Source organism: Camelus ferus, chromosome 14, assembly GCF_009834535.1.
Source record: "Camelus ferus isolate YT-003-E chromosome 14, BCGSAC_Cfer_1.0, whole genome shotgun sequence".
NCBI lineage: Eukaryota > Metazoa > Chordata > Mammalia > Artiodactyla > Camelidae > Camelus > Camelus ferus.
The window spans coordinates 6,855,291-6,874,452 of record NC_045709.1 but is presented as its reverse complement, the minus strand read 5'-3'; the positions used below and the strand labels follow the sequence as shown (position 1 = coordinate 6,874,452).

At 44.9% G+C, this 19,162-nt stretch overlaps 1 protein-coding gene across 1 annotated transcript in view; it reads left to right on the top strand.

Annotated features, from left to right (window-relative positions):
- Positions 1–19,162, top strand: part of ERICH6B (glutamate rich 6B) — a 39,351-nt gene that overhangs the window by 14,254 nt on the left and 5,935 nt on the right. Inside the window, exons 4-10 of the mRNA XM_014561454.1 lie at positions 3,694–3,899; positions 5,157–5,293; positions 7,576–7,661; positions 11,273–11,335; positions 12,567–12,664; positions 15,824–15,909; positions 16,074–16,226. Of these exons, the coding sequence (XP_014416940.1) occupies positions 3,694–3,899; positions 5,157–5,293; positions 7,576–7,661; positions 11,273–11,335; positions 12,567–12,664; positions 15,824–15,909; positions 16,074–16,226 (829 nt within the window). The remainder of the gene's footprint in view (positions 1–3,693; positions 3,900–5,156; positions 5,294–7,575; positions 7,662–11,272; positions 11,336–12,566; positions 12,665–15,823; positions 15,910–16,073; positions 16,227–19,162) is intronic.

Genomic DNA, 19,162 nt, shown 5'->3' with positions numbered 1-19,162 from the left:
GTCCCTGGCGGAGAGTCTGGGGACACACAGTGTGTTGGAATCAAGCTGAAAGGGCCCCTTTGCCAGTCGTGAGCACCCCGGTGGGGTGGCGTGTGCCCGGCGTGTGGACCTGCCTTGGGGACTCCTGTAGCGCAGGGTCCACAGCAACAGGGCCGGTTTGGGTCAGCAACAAACCACAGCAGGGCAGGCGGTCTGCAGGTAGAAAGGCCCGGGGCTGGGGTCGGTACGGCAGGTGCAGCTGAGGGGTGCTCTCCATCCCACCAGGAGCCCAAGGCAGGCAACGTGTGTATTACTGAACCAAAGTTGGGAAGAAGGGCAAAAACAATGTGTTGGGCGATCACAAAGAATGCCCCTTCTCCACCCTCAAGAGCCCAACAGGGACACAAAATCAGACTGAATAAGTCAGCCCAGCGCCAACCCGGTGGATTTTCAGGGCTCTCTGGATGGCCCAGAATAAGGGGGCTAGTGTCATCCTGAAGCTGAGACAAAGGCCACCATGATTTCCCCAGGGGCCCAATTATCGTGTGTGAGCCCTACCCCCCAGCTCAGCCTCAGGATCCACACCTTCCCTGGAGCAGGGGATCCAGGTTCAGGTAGTAATTGTCAATTCCTCCGTTCAACTTGTACCCTGTTGACACTGGAGGTTCCCAGCCGCTCTGCTGGCCCAGACAGTTACTAGGCTGTAGCTGACCTTAAGAACAAAGGCATCTACGGTCTCCGAGAGACTTTTTAAAAATCTCACTGGCTTGGAGATTCATCTCGTACACTTCAATGAGCAATTACAAACCATGCACATTTCTGGAAATGTGCAATTTTTGACAAAACTGACGGGAAGGAGGGATATTACTCATAATTTCTGAGACAAAATCACACTCAGAATACATCTCTCTCAGAATAAGATCTAAAATCCCACCCACAGCCTACATGGTCCTCCGTGAGCTGCCCCTGTCCCTCCTCACCTCCCCTCCTGCCACCTGGCATCATGTGATCTCGCTCCTCTCCAGGCATACTGTTCCTCTTGCAATTTGTCAAGTATGTCAGCCACGCTCCCATTCACTCTCACCTCAGGGCCTTTGCACCTCCTTTGCCCCCTGCCAGGAATGCTCTTCCCCAGCCATCTGCCTGCTTGGCTCCTCTGCTTCATTCAGGACTCACTCCAGTGTCACTTTGTCAGATGAACCTTCACAAGAAACACTCACTTTCTCAAGTCTGCAGATGAAGCTGACCTTTTTATTCTTATTTTATTAATATTCCCAAGTTGAATTTTAAGTTAACTTGATGAATCTATTTAAAGGCTTATTGATGACATATGCATTTTTATTTAAAAGAGTAAGTGCAATGCCATAAATCTATTTCCCTTTGTGTTTTTGTTTGTTTTTTATTTTGGTTCCTTTTCCAAATGTCCTTCCTTTTGCTGTGCCTTCCAAAATTGAAAGCCATGGAGTCTGCCTCTAAAAGGAACTTTTGGGATCAAGTATTAATTGATCCCATTGGCACGCTGGAAGGCGAAGTCGACTCTGAAGACAATGTAAGTTGGATAAAAATTGGAGCCCACCTTCCTCTGAACGGCAAAGCAGGGTGGCCTGGGGGCAGCTGGGAACTGCCTCGTGAGCCCCAGGATTTGTAGTTTCATTCTGTTGTTAACACAACCCAAGTGAGCTTTTCTTAAAACAGACATGAGTTTAAATAACACACATTAAATCAAAGACGGTCAGAAGAAAGCCAGATGTGGCACTGCAAGGCCCTGCTTTCAGTAATATGAACAACACACCCTCAAGATTGCTTCTGAAGGCAGCAAAGCCAAAAACAAAACATGTAACTTACCTAGATGTCATAGATATCTAGATATCAGGGCAAATTGATCTTTGTAGAAACCCTATGTAAAAATGAAGTTAGATTCCGGAAAGATGGACTAGATCTACTCTTCCCACTAAGTACAGCTTAAAACCCTAGACGTTATATACAAACAAACACAAGAAGCTTCTGAATGCTGGAGAGAAGAAGGCAGACCGGCTAGGGACCTTGGGACTCAAGGAATGATAATGGCAGTGAGTTTCCTGAGTTTTTGCTTCATATATCCCTGACTGGGTGCTAGAAAAGACAGCAACCAGAAACCCCGACAAGCACAAACACACACCCCAAGGAAGTCTTAACTGTATAAATTTTTTGCCTGCTACAGCCTGAGTGGCTCTAATTTCCTGTGTCAACTTATCTCTAAGACTTACAACACACTTCGTTTTGCTTTATTTTTTATTGACTTATAGTTGATTTACAATGTTGTGTTAGTTTCTGGTATACAGCACAGTGATTCAGTTATATATATGTGTTCTTTTTCAGATTCTTTTCCATTGTAGGTTATTACAAGATACTGAATATAGTTCCCTGTGCTGTACAGCAGATCCTTGTTGCATATCTATTTTATAGTAAGACTTACAACACATGTTGATTCAGGTTTTACATCCTTTTAACTATGACTAAGAAACTTCCTCAGGATTGTAGGTACTAACTACATCACAAGAGTGAAATCTTGCATTCCTGGAACTCAAAATTAAGCAGATTTTTTTTTAAAGAACAAAGTTAAGCAGGTATGTTCTTTCTAAACTTGCAAAGGAAAAGGGAAAAAACCTAGGCATTTAGGGGTCTTTTTGTAATTTGAATTGGTAAATTTTCTGGTCTCAGTTCCTATTTAGCCCTAAATTCCTTATTTTCTAGACTTGCTTCTATACACACTATATTAATAAGAATTGCTTTTCGAATACTGAAATACCATGTCAAAGGGAGGAAAAAAGATGACTTGAACCTGGATTCACCGCACTGTATTTACTAAGACAGGAAAGTAAACTCAGACATTTTAGAAAGATTTCTCAGAAAGAGTTGAAAACAAAAGGAATTGTTTTCATTAGAAACTTAAATTACTCAGAACCCTTCAGCAGGCCTGTCCCCTGAGGCTCTGCTGTGCCTGGCGGGGCTGCGGTCCGACGGGGCTGCGCAAGGTCGGAGATGAACCCAGACACCGGGAGGGCTCCAGGTGCCAGGGGGGCCTGCGCAGGAGCGCTCCAGTCACAAACACCTGGCCTCAGCATCTCAGGGGCTCTGCCCAGGTGACAGAGCATGGCTCACAGAGTTGGGGGATACTTTCCCCTGCTGCCTATCCCACTTAAGGGATTATGAGGCAGCTTCCACGGCCCAGACCCTGGCGTGCTCATGATGGGCAGCCATGTAGCTCCAAGCTCTACAAATCTCATGACAGGAAGCAGTGCTCCTCCAAGCAATGCCACAGGTGGCAGATGTGCACAAGTGGGGCCAGAGCGGGACAGAAAGCGTGACATAAATGCCACCAGGTTCCTGCAGCTGAAAGACTTGTCTATATGGGCTTCTGAGGCCTTTTCAGGGGGCCACCAGAAGCCACTCAGGTACACACCAGGGAGAGAACGCTGAGGTCCTAGTATCTGAATGGGGGGCTTTCAATCTACACTTTGGTTATGCCGACAGTTCAGCCCCTTGACCGGTTTTAGTTCACTACACATGCTTGTTTTATTTCTGTGACACACTCATGTGTCACACACCCTGCTGTGCAAATCCTTTTGGTTGCAAGAACCAGAGATTTACCCAGGAGGAATCCCAAGGCGTGGAAGGACTCAACACTCGGGCCCAATACATCTACTTGACCAGGAAGATTATTCCTCTCCGTAGGTTGGGGAAGCAGATGGGACAAGCCTCCCTCGATGGCCTACGTGCTGGAGAAGTTGAGTGGGGTGATGCTGCCTAGTTGGGACGAGAACTTCAACCAGGCCCAGCAAGCGGGTCTGTTGTCTGGTGGACCACAGCGGGCACCCTATTTTCTGGTGAACAAAACATGGAATCCAAAGGGGCTGGTGAGCGACCACTGGCCTGGGCAAGTAAGCCGTCGCTGCATCCCAAGGGAGGGATTGTCAACAAAAAGGAATTTAGAGGCAGGAATGTTGGCACCATAAGCCTCAACCTCCACCTGCCCTGGAGCACTGATTCATTCCAGTAAGAAAAAATAAACTAAGGCCTATTAAAATCTGAAGAGTTTATTTGAGCCTCTGTGGATTCGAATTGGGCATCGCCAAACTGGAAGTGGCGAACCGCCTTCTACCAACAGGCGCCACGTCCAACTTAGAGCCTCCTCCATCTAATGGCCTCAGTGTTTAATTAACAAACAGCAGCAATGAGGAGAGGAGTGTGCAGAGGCTGGGAATCAGGCAAGGTGGGCCTGAGACACCTCAGCTTTTCCTCAGCCTAGAAAAACCAGCCAAACAAAAGCTACCTTCTTCTATCTGTCCCAGGTCACATGCACTTTCTATAGGAGGCTTGTAAGTCAGTGCCTACCGTACATTCTCAGATGCTGAACAACCTCGACCTGCAGGTGGGCAGGGCAACGTGAGAGACCCATGGTTTTCCTGGACAGCAAGCCAAACTAGCAAAAGACATCCAAAAAAGAAACTCTTGTGACCAAGCCCCCGTGGGTCAGTTCTGGTTAACATCACGGACTTGGGATAGAATGATCAAATTCACAAAATAAAAAAGTAGCTTACAACTGTCATTACTTTGGAAGAATCTTTAAGTACAGATCCGTCCCCTAAAAGAATGTGCTACGCTGGAATTTGACACAACATTGTAATATGAATATAACTCAATAAAAAAAAGTTTAATAAATAAATAAATAAATAACAAAGTAATTAATAATAATAATAAAAAGACATGTGCTAGGTGCTCCCTGCTTTCCTGAAGAACCTTATCCTTCACGTTGAGTAAGTAACCACTGAGAGCTTGGCCATTCCTGAAACTCCAAACACCTGTTATAATACTCTTAAGGCACAGAAGCATTTTTATGTTCTACAGACATCTCCACACTTGGAAAAAGAGGATAATTTTATGCTCTCAAAAGATTTCTTGGTATGCTGCTATTAAAAAAAATCCTTGAGGGAACTGGGGAATGAGGAGAGAGTATGGTCATATTGGAAATAGTATTTAAAACAAATCCTCCCAGCTACCCTACTGTTCCCACTGATTGTCTTTTTTCGAATGACATGTTGAAATCTCATCCTGGCAACTTAGGGAATCAGAAAAGTGATCATTCATAAACCATTAATTTCCACTTTCTGGATATATCATCTGTGGTCCTTCTGTAGGTTTTTACCAGCTCCTATCAGATGGTGTTTAGGACCATGGTCAAAGAAATGGCTGTTCGCGACGAAATGGAAGAGGATATTTACATTCCCCTCACTGGTCATCTGGAGAGTGAAACCAGAAGGAAACTTGGAATTCTGTAAGTGACTGGAGAGATCAAGCAATTGGTCAGTGAGTTCGGAGAGGCCAGAGGTAGCGGCAGGGAAAGTGTAGACTGGGTCACCAGAGAAGAGAGCAAGACCAAAGTCAAGCAGGTCCTGAGTCAAAGGGCAGGCACAGGCCAGGCACAAGGGCAAGGGTAAGACTTGGGGTCAGGGGGACAGAATGATCTGGCTACTGAAACTTAAGAGCAAAGAAACCCACGAGCATGGAATGTGCAGGACAGATCAAAGGCGGGCAGTGACAGAGGTTGGAAATCCAGGACAGGAATGAACTTGAACAGAAGTCTGGGAAGCAAGACTCAGACCCCTGGGACAATGGGGGATCAAGATCCTGAGCATCTGCCCAGGAAATTTCTTAGCTGTCTCCTAGGCTAGCCAGTGCTTTCCCATGCTCCCTGGGCGGGGAGAACCCTGAGCGTCACTGACCTAGGATTCAGGCTAGAGCCCCTATTTGGAGTGCGAAATGATAAGGTTATCCCAGACTGTTGCTAGCACCAAATCTTTCCAGTTGGCATGACCCCGGGTCACAAAATGTTCCAGAACCGTATTTGTACATCCAGCCTGTGGTACACGAAAGTCTGGTTTTTCACTTCTCCAGCTGTCAGAAACCTTGGCGAACAAGGTGCACTGCTCAGGTGTCCAGCGGGTCTGTGCAGACCCTCCCTCAGTGGCACCAAGGATCAGGCTGGGGGGATGGGGTGTCCTGCATAACCTCCTCGGTGAGTGGATTTTCCCAAAATTCAGGATGAGAGATTGACTGCCAGCAGCTTCTGCTTTGGGCTCAATAGTCATGGGGTGAGAGACCCTCGAGGCTTCTCTAGGAAAGGGGAAGGCAAAATACACAATGTAAAACCCAAAGAACATCAAAGCTTTCAGATCCTTATACAGCAGCAAAAACAAATGCCAAATAATATCTGGGTAAGTCATCCTGCGCTGTATGCAAGATTTTCTCCCCTTCTGTCCCATTTAAGCCTATAAGCAAGATTCCTTCTAACCTAATTGCACTCAGTGGATATTTCCTGAGCACCTACTGTGTGCTGAGGTATGCAGTAGTGTATACCCAGTCTCTACCACTGAGGAGGCAGCTAGTGAGGATTCCACTAGCTTGCAGAGGTGGGCCAAGAGCCAAAGGAGAAACCTTCCTGAGAGGGCCAGGGGTGCCTCTGGCTGGATTCCCCTACTAGAATTTAACTCTTGCATGCACGAGGCATCCTGCTCTAACTCCATGAGGTAGGCTTTACCCCGCCAACTCCTCAGCCTTACTCGTTCACAGGTGATGGTGGGCTTAGGTGACTGCTGCAATTCTATTTAAAATGCTTGCAAATAAAACAAACAATACTTGGTTAAAAAAAATGGACTGTGTGGAGCTTATTCTCAAGTTCCACTATTGCTTTTAGAGTACAAATAGGAAATCTCTGTTCTCTGCCAGGCAAAACACCAGCCCTTCCCTGCAAAGGGTATTTGCTTCCTGAAGTTGCTTAGGGTTAAATTATTACACTCTCTTCAAGGAATCTGAACTGAGAACTTAAAATCTGTCATGTCAAAGGCCTTCTTCTCAGATCCAATTAAGCCTGGGAAGCTCACTCCTTCCGGCAGATTCCCCTTCAAAAGGGCTCTGATCTGAGAACCGGGAGAGGCAGCTGCCCCTGGAGACCACCCTTATTTGGAAGAAAAACAGTCCAAGTCGTTGAAATGCCTGGATGACTTGCTTTGTATACTGACACGAGAGGAACTGAGGGCTTGATCATTTTGAACAGTTGTGCCTTAGTGTGGCTTTCATGGTAAGCCATTTTTGAGTGAGTCTGAAATTTTCCTACCAAATGCAAAGGGGTTTCAGGTGGCTCTGTCCGATTCATAGACAGTGTTGTTTCTCTAAGCTATTTCCAAAGGCAGCCTTCACTGAAATATGCACAAGCCGTAGAAAAATCAAGCCACACGAGCTTAACTCATAGAGCCAGCCTTGTATTTGGACCTCCTAGCCCTTCCTGGCTCCCAAGAGGACCCCCTACTGGATTCATTTTGAAAAGTCTGGAGGCTAGCCCAGGCGCCCAGGCTGAAGGCCAGTGAGAGGCCGGGAGGGAAGCACAGCATCGTGCGCTGTCCTGTTATTCCTGAGAACAGACTGGAAGAAAGCTAGGTCCAAAAGTGGAGCCATCAGTCCAGCTTCCCACCTATGGATCAGTACTGTGTGAGCTGTGTAGCATGATATGTAAACAGGAACTTTGTCTCAGCTTTTAAAGATGATTCACATTCCTTTCAGGTTGAAGAAAAATTTTGAAAAATACAAGGAAATAATCCTCTGGATCATCAAGAAACGTGAAAGTAAGAACCCCTCTCCCATTTTCCATCCTGTGACCTTGCTCTGCTGGGGTGCCTCTCCCTGCCTCCCACCTTCTGCTGTGTCCATAAAGGAGGCAGAAATGCTTGTTCCCTCACTTGAGCTGGGCTGTGAAGGTCTTAGCTGCTGGAGATAAAATACTAAGCAAGTGAGACCCAGTCTGGGACCTCGACAGGCTTATCCTTTGGTGGTAATGGTGAGTGGGTAAGGATAGACAAGAAAGCAGAGAATTTGTATATAAAATGGTTAATACTGGGGTGGGAAGCAGATATCACAGGACCACACAGGAAGAGAGCTAAGCTAGACAGGGGCCGGCAGGGTGCGAGGGTGCTCCAAGAAGTCATTATAAACACAAAGTTTAAGAAATAGCCCCTTTATCAGATAATGAAGGCACTTGAGGTCCAGCTGTTAAGATTTGCCAAACATGGACGATGCCTTTTTTTAGGCCTAATCATGGAAAGCTTCAGTCAAGAGCCTAAGCTGTCAGGCTGCTGAATTCAGAAACTCAAAACCACCATGTGGAACATCTTTCAGATCACTAGGTCCAACTAACGTAGAAACGGCAAGAATACTCATGGCAGACGGAGCTAATCAATCGTGGTGTTTCTTGCTGCTGAGCCAGGACACAGCCCCAGATTCCCTCTCCAGGAAATGCTCTTGCTCCCCAGAAACAAGGCAGCCCCTGACCTAACTCCTGCAGAGTAACTGCTAGAGGCCAGGTATTTTCACATACACGATCTGATTCCAATTAACCTTCGTGACCAGGTGAAGCAAGATAAACAAACTTAGGCTGAGAGAGTAAGTGACTTCCCTGGGATCCCCAGCCACTGTGCAGGTGTAAACCACACTCCCACCAAAGACCTCTCAGGTCAGACCCAGAGCTCATCCCGGTGACCTGTTCAAAGAACAACAAAAGAAGAAAAAGGTCTTCTAAACCTAAGCCTCGTGCCCGATTGGAGCTGGGAGGCTGGAAAAAGAAGGAATCATCACCTTCAGTTTCTATAGCGGGTGAGTCCCGCCTCCTACCAAGACTCTCACAACAGGGTACCCCCCAAAACAAAGATGCTCTGCAGCCAAAAACACAACAACAGTCTATTACACGGGTTATGTTATACTCATCTGTTGTTTCTATTTCTGTTCCCTCCAAGCTATAGAAGCCAGTGTCTGTCATTCTTTAGCACCATAGCAAAGCACACAGTAGACGCTAAATAAGTGGTTTTTGAATAGATGCAGGCAGGGATGATTTTTTTTTTTTTTTTTTTTTTTTTTTTTTTTGCTCGTTTTGGGAGATTAAGGCCTTTTAAGACACTCTACTGTCACATACTCAGGGTAGGACTTCCAACTGGAGAATGAAATATGACACGGCTGGATTCTTCCCAGTGCCTCACCACCCCCACCACCCCACACCCACTCCCTGTTCCTCTGGAAAACTGAAGCCTGGAACATTGGAGCTTTTAACACAGAAAAGCCACAATTTCCAACTGATAAGAGGCAGCCCTTCCATATGCAGGCTATAGCCAGTCCCAAAGGAATCTCCCAGCCTCCTTTGAGATACAAACTCACTTCCGGTATCCAGACCACTGTCTGATATCGCAGGCACACAGCCCCGTCTCTGAACCCTCTGATTTCTAAGCCAAGGCTGGCTTCACGGGCATGTGCCCTGTGCTTGCTTAATAATCCGCTGGCACTGTCTTGAAATTCTTAATAAATTTAGAACAAGGATCTTTGCATTTTCATTTTGCACGGAGCCCCTCAAATTAGGTCGCCTCTCCTATTCAGAGCCATCTAGTTGGGCGAAAAGAAGTGGGAGAATACGACACAGCTCATGTCTCGGGCCATCGGAATTCAAAGCTCCCCACGTGAGGGAACACAGGTTTATCGCCTGCCCTTCTCCGAGGCTGCCAGCTCTAGGCAGCCCCAGCTCAGAGTAACCTGATGGTCTCTGCAGGCAGCATGATCCCACTTGAAGGAAACGGAGGCTCAGAAAGGCAGCCTAAAGTCCCCCCTAATAAAGGCAGAGCCAGAGGTACAGCACAAACCAGAAAATCCATGATTTTAGCATTATGACAGGGATAAAAATGAGCATCTAATGTCCTCTTTTATCATGACCGTTTCAGAAAGGCTTTCTATTAATTTCTACTTGATACTCAGAAACAGCAGCTGGGCTCACGTCAGCCATCATTTCCACCTGGTCAGCCAGTCCCTCAGTCTCGGAGGGAGACAGAGACCGAGACCGAGACGGGCTTCCTGACTTTTTACAAGGGACTTTAAATGGCTCTGCCCCTGCCCACCTCTCTCCTTCTCATTTTCCTAAGGAAACACTCCCTGTGTGAGCTCTAATGAGCAGCCTCTCTAGTTCCCCAGGTGGTTCTCCTTCCCCATCCCCCATCCCGTCTCTCCATCCTCACTGACACCACTTAGACATCGTCTCTCCCCACACCCGAAGATCTCACCAGCCCCCTCGACTTCCATCTTCTCTCTCAGTCCTTTCTTCACATTGTTTACAGCATTATCTTTTTATAATCTCCACTGGCCCGCCATTGCCTCCAGGAAAATCCCACATTCCCCATGTGGCTCCCTTTTTCCTCTCCAGACACACTGGCATTTTTTGTTATCCATCGAATGGGCCAGGCACCCTTGCCCCTGGGCCTTTGGACTTGCTGTCCCCTGCCTAGAGCGCTCTTCGCTCCAGTATCTCTGTGGCTAGCTCCTTCACTTTATCCAAGTCACGGTTTCAGAAACAGTTTCTTGGCTACCCTTTACAAGCCAGCGCACATGCACGCGCGCGCGCGCGCACACACACACACACACACCCCACACACACACACACCCCACACACACACCATTTTCCATCCTTTGCACCCTGCTTAATGTTTCCTCAGAGCACTCCTAGGCATTGGCATATGAAGTGTTATCCGGTCACTTATTTAGCATCCGTCTTCCCTACTAGAACACGTAGCAGGGACTATGGCATCCCAGACAACCTAGGACAGTTTTCCGCACACGGGTACACAACAGGTATTCAATGAGTGTATAAAGAAATGTTCTAGCCCTGCCGGCCTCTCCCGAGTCATCTGCCATCACCAAGCCGGACCCACACTAGCCTTCAACCACGCAGGGCATAATCTAGGAATTCCACCTTGCACAGAAGAGGCAGCTTCCACTGGGAATGCCCTCAACCTCCAGGGCTGGTTACGTTCCCTGCGAGCTCTGAGGCACCCTCTGTGTTGGTTCGAAACTTCAGAGTTCCTCGGGTGAAATCTGAAATTAGCCCCCGGGGGAAGCAGGCCTAAGAAAGAGGCAGCCCGCTCCAGGCTGGTAGGTGGCGTTTTAATAAGCGAGGTAACATATCCGAGGCTTGTCTTGGTCGAAGCAAGATTAGATTTCCGCCGGTGCCCACCAGGACTTTAAAATTTAGACACAGGCCTTACCTGGCTTCAGGCACGTGTTCATGCAGATGGGCTCAACAACACACACTGCTCCCCTGGCTCTCCTTTCAAGGCTGCGTCCTTGAAAAGGGCTCCCGCTGCCGGAACCGTGGGAGCAACGTGCCTTCCAGGGCCAGGCGAGGGGGTGGGGAGCCCTCCATCGCCCCGTCCAGCTTGCAGGTCCAAAGGCGGCCACGTCCTCCCCGTGACCTCCTCCAGCACTGTGTTGGCCCCAGTGGTGGGGCCACCAAGCTGTCTGAACTAACCCCCCCAAACCTCACTGCCGAGGGAGCCGGGCCCCTTCCGGCGGCGGGCAGCCGGCCGACGCCGACCTCGCCGGAAGCCCCGCCTCCCGCTGCGCCCCCCGAGGGTCCCTGGGAGCCGGGGTTGTTCCTCCGGTGTCCTTCCTAGCGTAGTTCCAAAGTTCACTTGTTATAAAAAACGGACCAAAATGAAGATGAAAAGAAAAGCATTGTTGCTGTGAAAATTAAGTGGAATGCTTTGAGAAGACTCATTAAGAGAAGATTTTTTTTAGAAAACTGTCTTGAACTAGATGTGGACTAAACATACGTAAAAGAATGAGGAATATACAGAAAGATTTTTAAAGTCTAATTTTGCACTCAGGCTATTTAGCAATTGCCACAACGGAAAGTTAGACATCATAAACTATGAATGGGGTTTGAGCGAAAATGATCACAGAGCTCTGCATTTAAAAATGGTGTGTTAAACAGAAACAGACTAGCAGACATAGTGAATAATCTTATGGTTACCGGGGAAAGGGGGTGGGAAGGGATAAATTTGAGAGTTTGAGATTTGCAAATGTTAGCCACGATACATAAAACAGATTTAAAAAAAAAAAAAACAATTTTCTTCTGCGTAGCACAGTGAACTATATTCAATATCTTATAATAATCTTTAATGAAAAAATATGAAAATGAATATATGTATATACATGACTGGGACATTGTGCTGTACAGAAAAAAATGGTGTGTTAATACACATTTGCTTGTTAAGTTAAAATAACATGTTTAAGGTAGGTTTCATTTTTTTCTAATGACTCCCCACTTTAGCTTATTTTTTTCAATTAACAGAATCAGCAGCCACGCTTATTTTGGGAATATGGCTGGTGTGTCCCCCCTCACATTTCCAAGTCTGGACTGAGTGGTCTTCACCATGGCATCTGGGATCTGGCACTGGGCTGCTACATTGTAGGCTCTTAAGAAATACGTGTTGAATGAATGACAAAAATGAGAGAGCTGGAAATTCAGCCTCAACATCTCTCCCTTCAAAGGCTTGCTCTTCCTACTGCTTGGCAGCCTTCCTTGCTTGGGAGAACATGCCCGATGTCCCAAATCCTCAAACTCTCTTTGGTGCGTTGAGAGAAATGGATGTAAGTTTTCTTTCTGTTTTCCACCAAAGACTTGCTTAACCAAAGGACTACAGAGACCACTATCTCGTTTACTTTGTGTCATCAACCACCAAAAGTCGAGGAGCCTGAGAAAGAAGAAGTAAAAAAACCTCGTATTGTTCGCCGTGAGAAGACACTAGAAATAGATACGGACTGGATAAAGAGCAAGACTAAGGTAGACCCTTCCTAATCCACTATTCACGCAGGCTGCCCAGAAGGCTCATGAGGATGGGGACATTTGGTCATTTTTTGTTTTTATAAATGGGCAATGAATTCCAAGTAATTTCCTGAGTCAGGCAGGACTGTTGATAAGTGTGTGCCAGTGTTCAGGCAAAATCCAGCCTGGCCAACCCAGGAGCCAGCATCCCCACCATAGTTAGGGAGAGACTGCAGACAGACAAGAGCCAGGGAGGACTCACAGGCAGGCAGACAGACAGCAATAGGGAGAGCTCATGGACAGACGGCAGCTGGGTCCTACCTTCGAGGCGCTGTTTTCTCTCTACTAGAACTGAAGAAGGGGCCAGAGATGTAATCCCTTCTCTCTTAACTTTCAGCTCAGCCTCATACTCTGTCCCCAGGCAAATGGTGGTGAGATTTTGGCTTTTAGATATGCCATTTGTGATATATTTCCCAGTGAGAAAAAAATGTGATGACTCTACCTCTGCACCAGAGATTTTTCTTTGCCCGTGGGGTCCTTGTCATCAGGAAAATGTCATTACATGACAAGTGAATTTGACAAGAAGAAAGCATCTAGAGAAAGTCTGGCTTTCAGGTGGCTTTTGAAAATAAGACGTAAAATACAAAATCGTCTCCCATGAACCATATCTAGAAGCTTCCTATGGGCTATTAGGAATAAACTAACCACAGATGTCCTTATAAAGCACTTCTCTAGGTTAAGAAAAAAGAGCAGTGATTTGTAGACTAAGCGTGCCAGGTGGCTGGGAGCTGACTGGTTGGAGACAGCGTGGGTTCCGAAGACGAGCCCACAGGCTGGGCGCCAGATTGTGGGAGTCCAGCTCCCCTCTCACTGGATAACCTTGTGTAGGTCACTTAGCTTCTCTTAAATGGGGCTGATACTGCCTACCCTGCAGGGTCACTGCATTGTGGAAGTGAGGTGTTGAGCACAGTGCTGGGTGTGGGGACAGAGTCAGAGGGTCATTGTCATCATCTCATGCCGTGGTTCCTGGGCATTTAAAGGCTGTGCCCTGGGGCGCCCCCAGCACCTCCTCCTCAAACCACCGTATCTCTTTTTACTTACTTAGATTTTGGCATTCTGACTTAAGCTCTCTTGAACACAGGATTCTATAACTGTTAAAAACAATAGCTTGAAAACCACTGATCTGACATCTAGTTAGAATCACGCAGGATATGAGAGGACCTGAAAAGGCTTCCTGCTACAAACACCTGGGAAACTTAGTGGAAATGTAAAAAGCATCCTTTTAAATGCAGAGCAGAGTGTATAAGAAAGCAAGGGAGTTATTACTGGAAATCGAAACTGGGAAATGAGAAGAGTGAGAGTAAGTGAGGAGTGAGTGTCCTGGGAGAGGGGAGGGGTGGGAAGGAGGAGACAGCCGTCCTGATCACTCAGGGGCTTGGGTTTTAACACCTGATGGGGACACCAGGCAGCTGGAGGACTTGCGTCCTTTTCAAGCACACATGAAATAGCTACAATAATTGATGGCACACTGGGCCACAGACACTAAAGAGCGGCTATCATATAGACTCTGCCCTCCTACCCTTGTGTATTTTGATTGGGAATAGTAATAACATAGCCAAAAACAACTGGTACATGTGCAGATTTAAAAGCATGGTAAACAACTTGTGTGTCAAAGAAGAAATCATATTGGAAATTTGAAAATATTCAGAATGAAAATGTAGGTATCTACAGTTGGGGGAACAGCTAAAACAGTATTTTGAGAGAAATATTATAGCTTTAAATGCTTGTATTAGGGAGGATGGTATAGTTCAAATGGTAGAGCGCGTGCTTAGCCTGCACGAAGTCCTAGGTTTAATCCCCAGTGTCTCCCTTAAGAAAATCACTAAATAAATAAACCTAATTACCTCCCCACCAAAAAAAAACCTAAAAAAAAAAAAACTCAGAAATATACATGCCTATATTAAAGAAGAGGAGGAGGAGGGTCAGGAAGAAGAAGAGAGATGGAAATCAATGAGCTCAACATTCAAATCAAAGAATTAGAAAAAATAGAAAAAATTTGCTAATATAGAAAACCCACAGAAAGGAACATATATAAATGATAATAAAAGGAGCAGAAACTGATACAATAGAAAACAAAGAAGTAATAGAATAAGCAAACCAAAAAGTTGGCTCTTTGAGAAGACTAGTAGGCAAATCTCCAGGCAAGGTTGATCCAGAAAAACAAAAAAGAAAAGGAAGAAAATCTATAAAGAATGAAGACAAGGACATCACAGAGAGACAGTAGAGGGTTTTTTTTTAACATTATATCACAAATTTTTATGACAATAAATTTTAAAATTTACATAAACAATTTCCTAGAAAAATATGATTCACTAAACTGATTCAAGAAGAAATAAAATCCATGAATATACCAATATTATGGGTGGAACATTGTCCCCCCCCAAAAAATATGTTTAAGTCCTAACCCCGAGTGCCTCAGAATATGACCTTATTTGGAAAATTGGTCTCTGAGGATGTAATCCATTAAGATGAGGTCATACTGGAGTGGGGTGGGCCCCTTATCCAATATGACTGGTATCCTTACAAGAAGACGGAGACACAGGGAGAACACCATGTGAAGATGGAGGTGTTGAAGCCATATGTGTCCCAACCAAGGTACAGTAAGGATTGCAGCCAAAAGCCAAGGAAGAGTAAGGATCATCACCAAAAACTAGAGAAAGGCATGGAAGAGATTCTTCCTCAGAGTCTCCAGAAAGAACCAACCCCACTGACACCTTGATTTCAGACTTCTGGCCTCCACAACAGTGAGAAAATTAATTCCATAGTTTTCAACTGCCCAGTTTGTGGTACTTTGTTATGGCAGCCCTAGGAAACTAATACAACCAGTAACATGAGAGTGAATGAGATAACAGTTTAAAATCTGCACACACAAACACACAGACACACAGTGATCCATTTCAGCCTCCTCGTCACATAGACAAGTAAACTGAAGCCCTGAGAAGTTTCCTGTCCCCAGCAAGCTGGTGGTAGTGATGGGAAGGGTAGTGATGGGTGGGGGGCATGTGGGCATCAGAGAGTAAGTAGACCCACCCCAACCCTTCTAGTAACAATACCATGCTCTGAATTTGGTCCATCAGCCCCCAGTGCACCTTTCACAGGCTTGTCTCTTCTTCCTAGGTTCATCAAGATGATGGAGAATTAATTCTCTACCCCAGTGAGACTGTCTTCCAAATTCTCTTTTCTGATGGATCAGGCCAGATACAGTATCCACTAGACCACGGGGACACTCATGCTGACACATGTGATGCCTAAAAAGTCTGTGATTCAGGGACTGGGTCATGGGTTTTACTGAGGCCTTGGTCCTCTGCAGGGCTCTGCCTTCCCCATGGGATCCCAAGGGACTACTTGTGCCTTAACCATCTCCCAGTTATCCATCAGGACACCTGGCCATGCTCATCCTCAGTATAAAAGAAGGAAAGTTCACGTGCATCATTCTGGAAGACAGTGAACATTTGTGTATCCGGGCCCTTATCAACAATTCTGGCCATGCCACCTTCTACGATGAAAATGGAGACATCTGGTAAGCTTGGGTCATGAGTCCCAGACACCCCGCCCCATGGAGAAGCAGTGTGATTAAGGTTTTGATTCCCAGTCTGCACAGCTTCTCACTGGGTAAGCCTCTCTCTTTCTCTCTCTCTCATCCACTTATGAATTCATTCATCTGGCTCATACTTTGGGAGGTTGGTATCATGAGGGACCAGTAAGACAGGTCCCTGACCTCAGATGGCGGGCTGTCCTTTTTGCACCATTGTTTCCCCACTGGATGAAATAGCATCACAGACTCAAAAGCTGGAGTAAGAACCCCTGTTGGTTTCGTCTCCTCGGCACCACTTAAGAATCAAACCAAAGAGAATAACCTTAGAAAGACACGGGGTCCCTCTGTTCCAGGTGCCTCGGAGAGGACGGTGTGGTGAGGGCTTTGGAGGTACATGTATTTTAAAAACATAACTGCTGAATGTTTCATTGTAACTAAACTGAGTTGTTAAGTTCCCATTTCTGGTGACAGTGGGAAACTTCATCTTACCAATTCAAGGTAATTCAGTCACTTCAGAACTTTTCTCCATCTCTTTGGCGTTAGAACTCTGTTTTTGCAGGATTTCTCCCTCCTTTTTCTGTTCTAAGTGGTCGTGGAGTAGGAAATGCAGATTGTCTTGAGCCAATTTTATACTTTCTTCTTGATAGTCAAAGCCAAACTTTTTTTTAATTCCAAAAAAAGATTTTCACTCTCCAGACCTTGGTTTTTAAGAACATTTTCTCTGCTATTCAGTTTTTATCTACACCGTTTCCTAGTTTACTACTTTGTTCTTAGAGGTATCTGCCCTTCCTGGAGGGCGCTTTGTATAAAAATTGATGTCTGCAATACTACAAAGCTACAGTAATCAAAACAGCATGGTATTGGCACAAAAATAGACACAGATCAGTGGAACAGAATAGAGAGCCCCAAAATAAACCCACAGACCTATGGTCAATTAATCTTTGACAAAGGAGGCAGAATATACACTGGAGAAAAGATCAGTCTTTTCAGCAAGTGGTTTTTGGAAAACTGGACAGCTGCATGTAAATCAGTGAAGAACACTCCCTCCCACCATACACAAAAATAAACTCAAAATGGTTTGGAGACCTAAATAAAAGACATAACACCACAAAGCTTCCTAGAATAGAACATAGGTAAACATTCGCTGACATCAATTATAGTAATATTTTGTTAGATCAGTCTCCAAAGGCAAAAGGAATAAAACCAAAAATAAACAAATGGGACCTAATCAAACTCAAAGCTTTTACACAGCAAAGGAAACCATAAATTAAACAAAAAGACAGCCTACAGACTGGGAGAAAATATTTGCAAATGATGTGACCAACAAGGGCTTAATTTCCAAAATATGCAAACAGCTCATACAACTCAATATCAAAAACAACAACCCAATCAAAAAATGGGCAGAAGACCTAACTAGACATTTCTCCAAAGAAGACATCCTGATGGCCAACAGGCAGATGAAAAAATGCTCAACATCACTACATCACTAGTTATTAGAGAAATGCAAATCAAAATTACATTGAATTATCACCTCACATCAGTCAGAATGGCCATCACCAAAAGTCTATAAATAATGCTGGAGAGGGTGTGGAGAAAGGGGGACCCTCTTACACTGTTGGTAGGAATGTAAATTGGTACAGCCACTATGGAAAACAGTATGGAGTTTCCTTAAAAAAGTAAAAATAGACATACCATATGATCCATCAATCCCACTCCTGGGCATATATCTGGAAAAGACGAAAACTCTAACTCAAAAATAGGCACCATAGTGTTCATAGCAGTGCTATTTCCAATTGGCAAGACATGGAAGCAACCCAAGTGCCCATCAACAGATGAATGGATAAAGAAGTTGTGGCATATATATGCAATGGAATATTGCTCAGCCATAAAAAAAGAATGAAATAATACCATTTGAAGCAACACGGATGGAGATTATCACTAAATGAAGTAAGTCAGACAGAGAAAGACAAATGTTATATGATATCACTTATATCTAAAAAATCATACAAATGAATTTATTTATTAAACAAACAGACTCACAGACATAGAAAACAAACTATGGTTACCAAAGGGGAAAGGGCTGGGGAGGGATAAATTAGGAGTTTGGGATTAGTACAAATAAACTACTATAAATAAAATAGATAAGCAACAAGGACCAACTGTATAGCACAGGGAACTATATTCAATATCTTATAATAACCTATAACGGAAAATAATCTGAAGCACTTTGCTATGCATCTGAAACACACTATTGTAAATCAACTATATGTCAATTAAAAATTGTTTTAATAAATAAATTGATGTCTGAAAGGGGGAAGAAAGTACTGAACACAGGAAGCACTAGGGAGATGGGGCAAGAAATTCAGTTAATTATCTCAGATAGCATTTGCTACATACAAGAGAGCCTCTTCTCTTAATGACACTTAAATTTTAGGGCCAGAAGTGACCCTGGGAAAATCCACCTTCATTTTCTTGACCAGGAAACTTAGGCTCAGAGAAAATGGTAAGTCGTTTGCCCTGAGCCATACATAAAATCACAGGCAAGAAATTTTAGGAAATTTTGACTCAGTCAGAAATAAAGCTTTATTTTAAATGATCAAATCATGTTTGCAAGAGAAACCACATCTTATCCCAGCCCATCAAAACCCAAGAGGAAGAGGAGGGGAAAGACACTCCCTCACACTGTAGACAAAAATAAACTCAAAATGGATCAAAGACTTAAACATAAGAAAAGATACAATAAATCTCCTAGAAGAAAATGTAGGCAAAACATTATCTGACATACATCTCAAAAATGTTCTCCTAGAACAGTCTACGCAAGCAATAGAAATAAAAGCAAGAATAAACAAATGGGACCTAATGAAAACTACAAGCTTCTGCACAGCAAAGGAAACCATAAGTAAAACAAAAAGACAACCTAC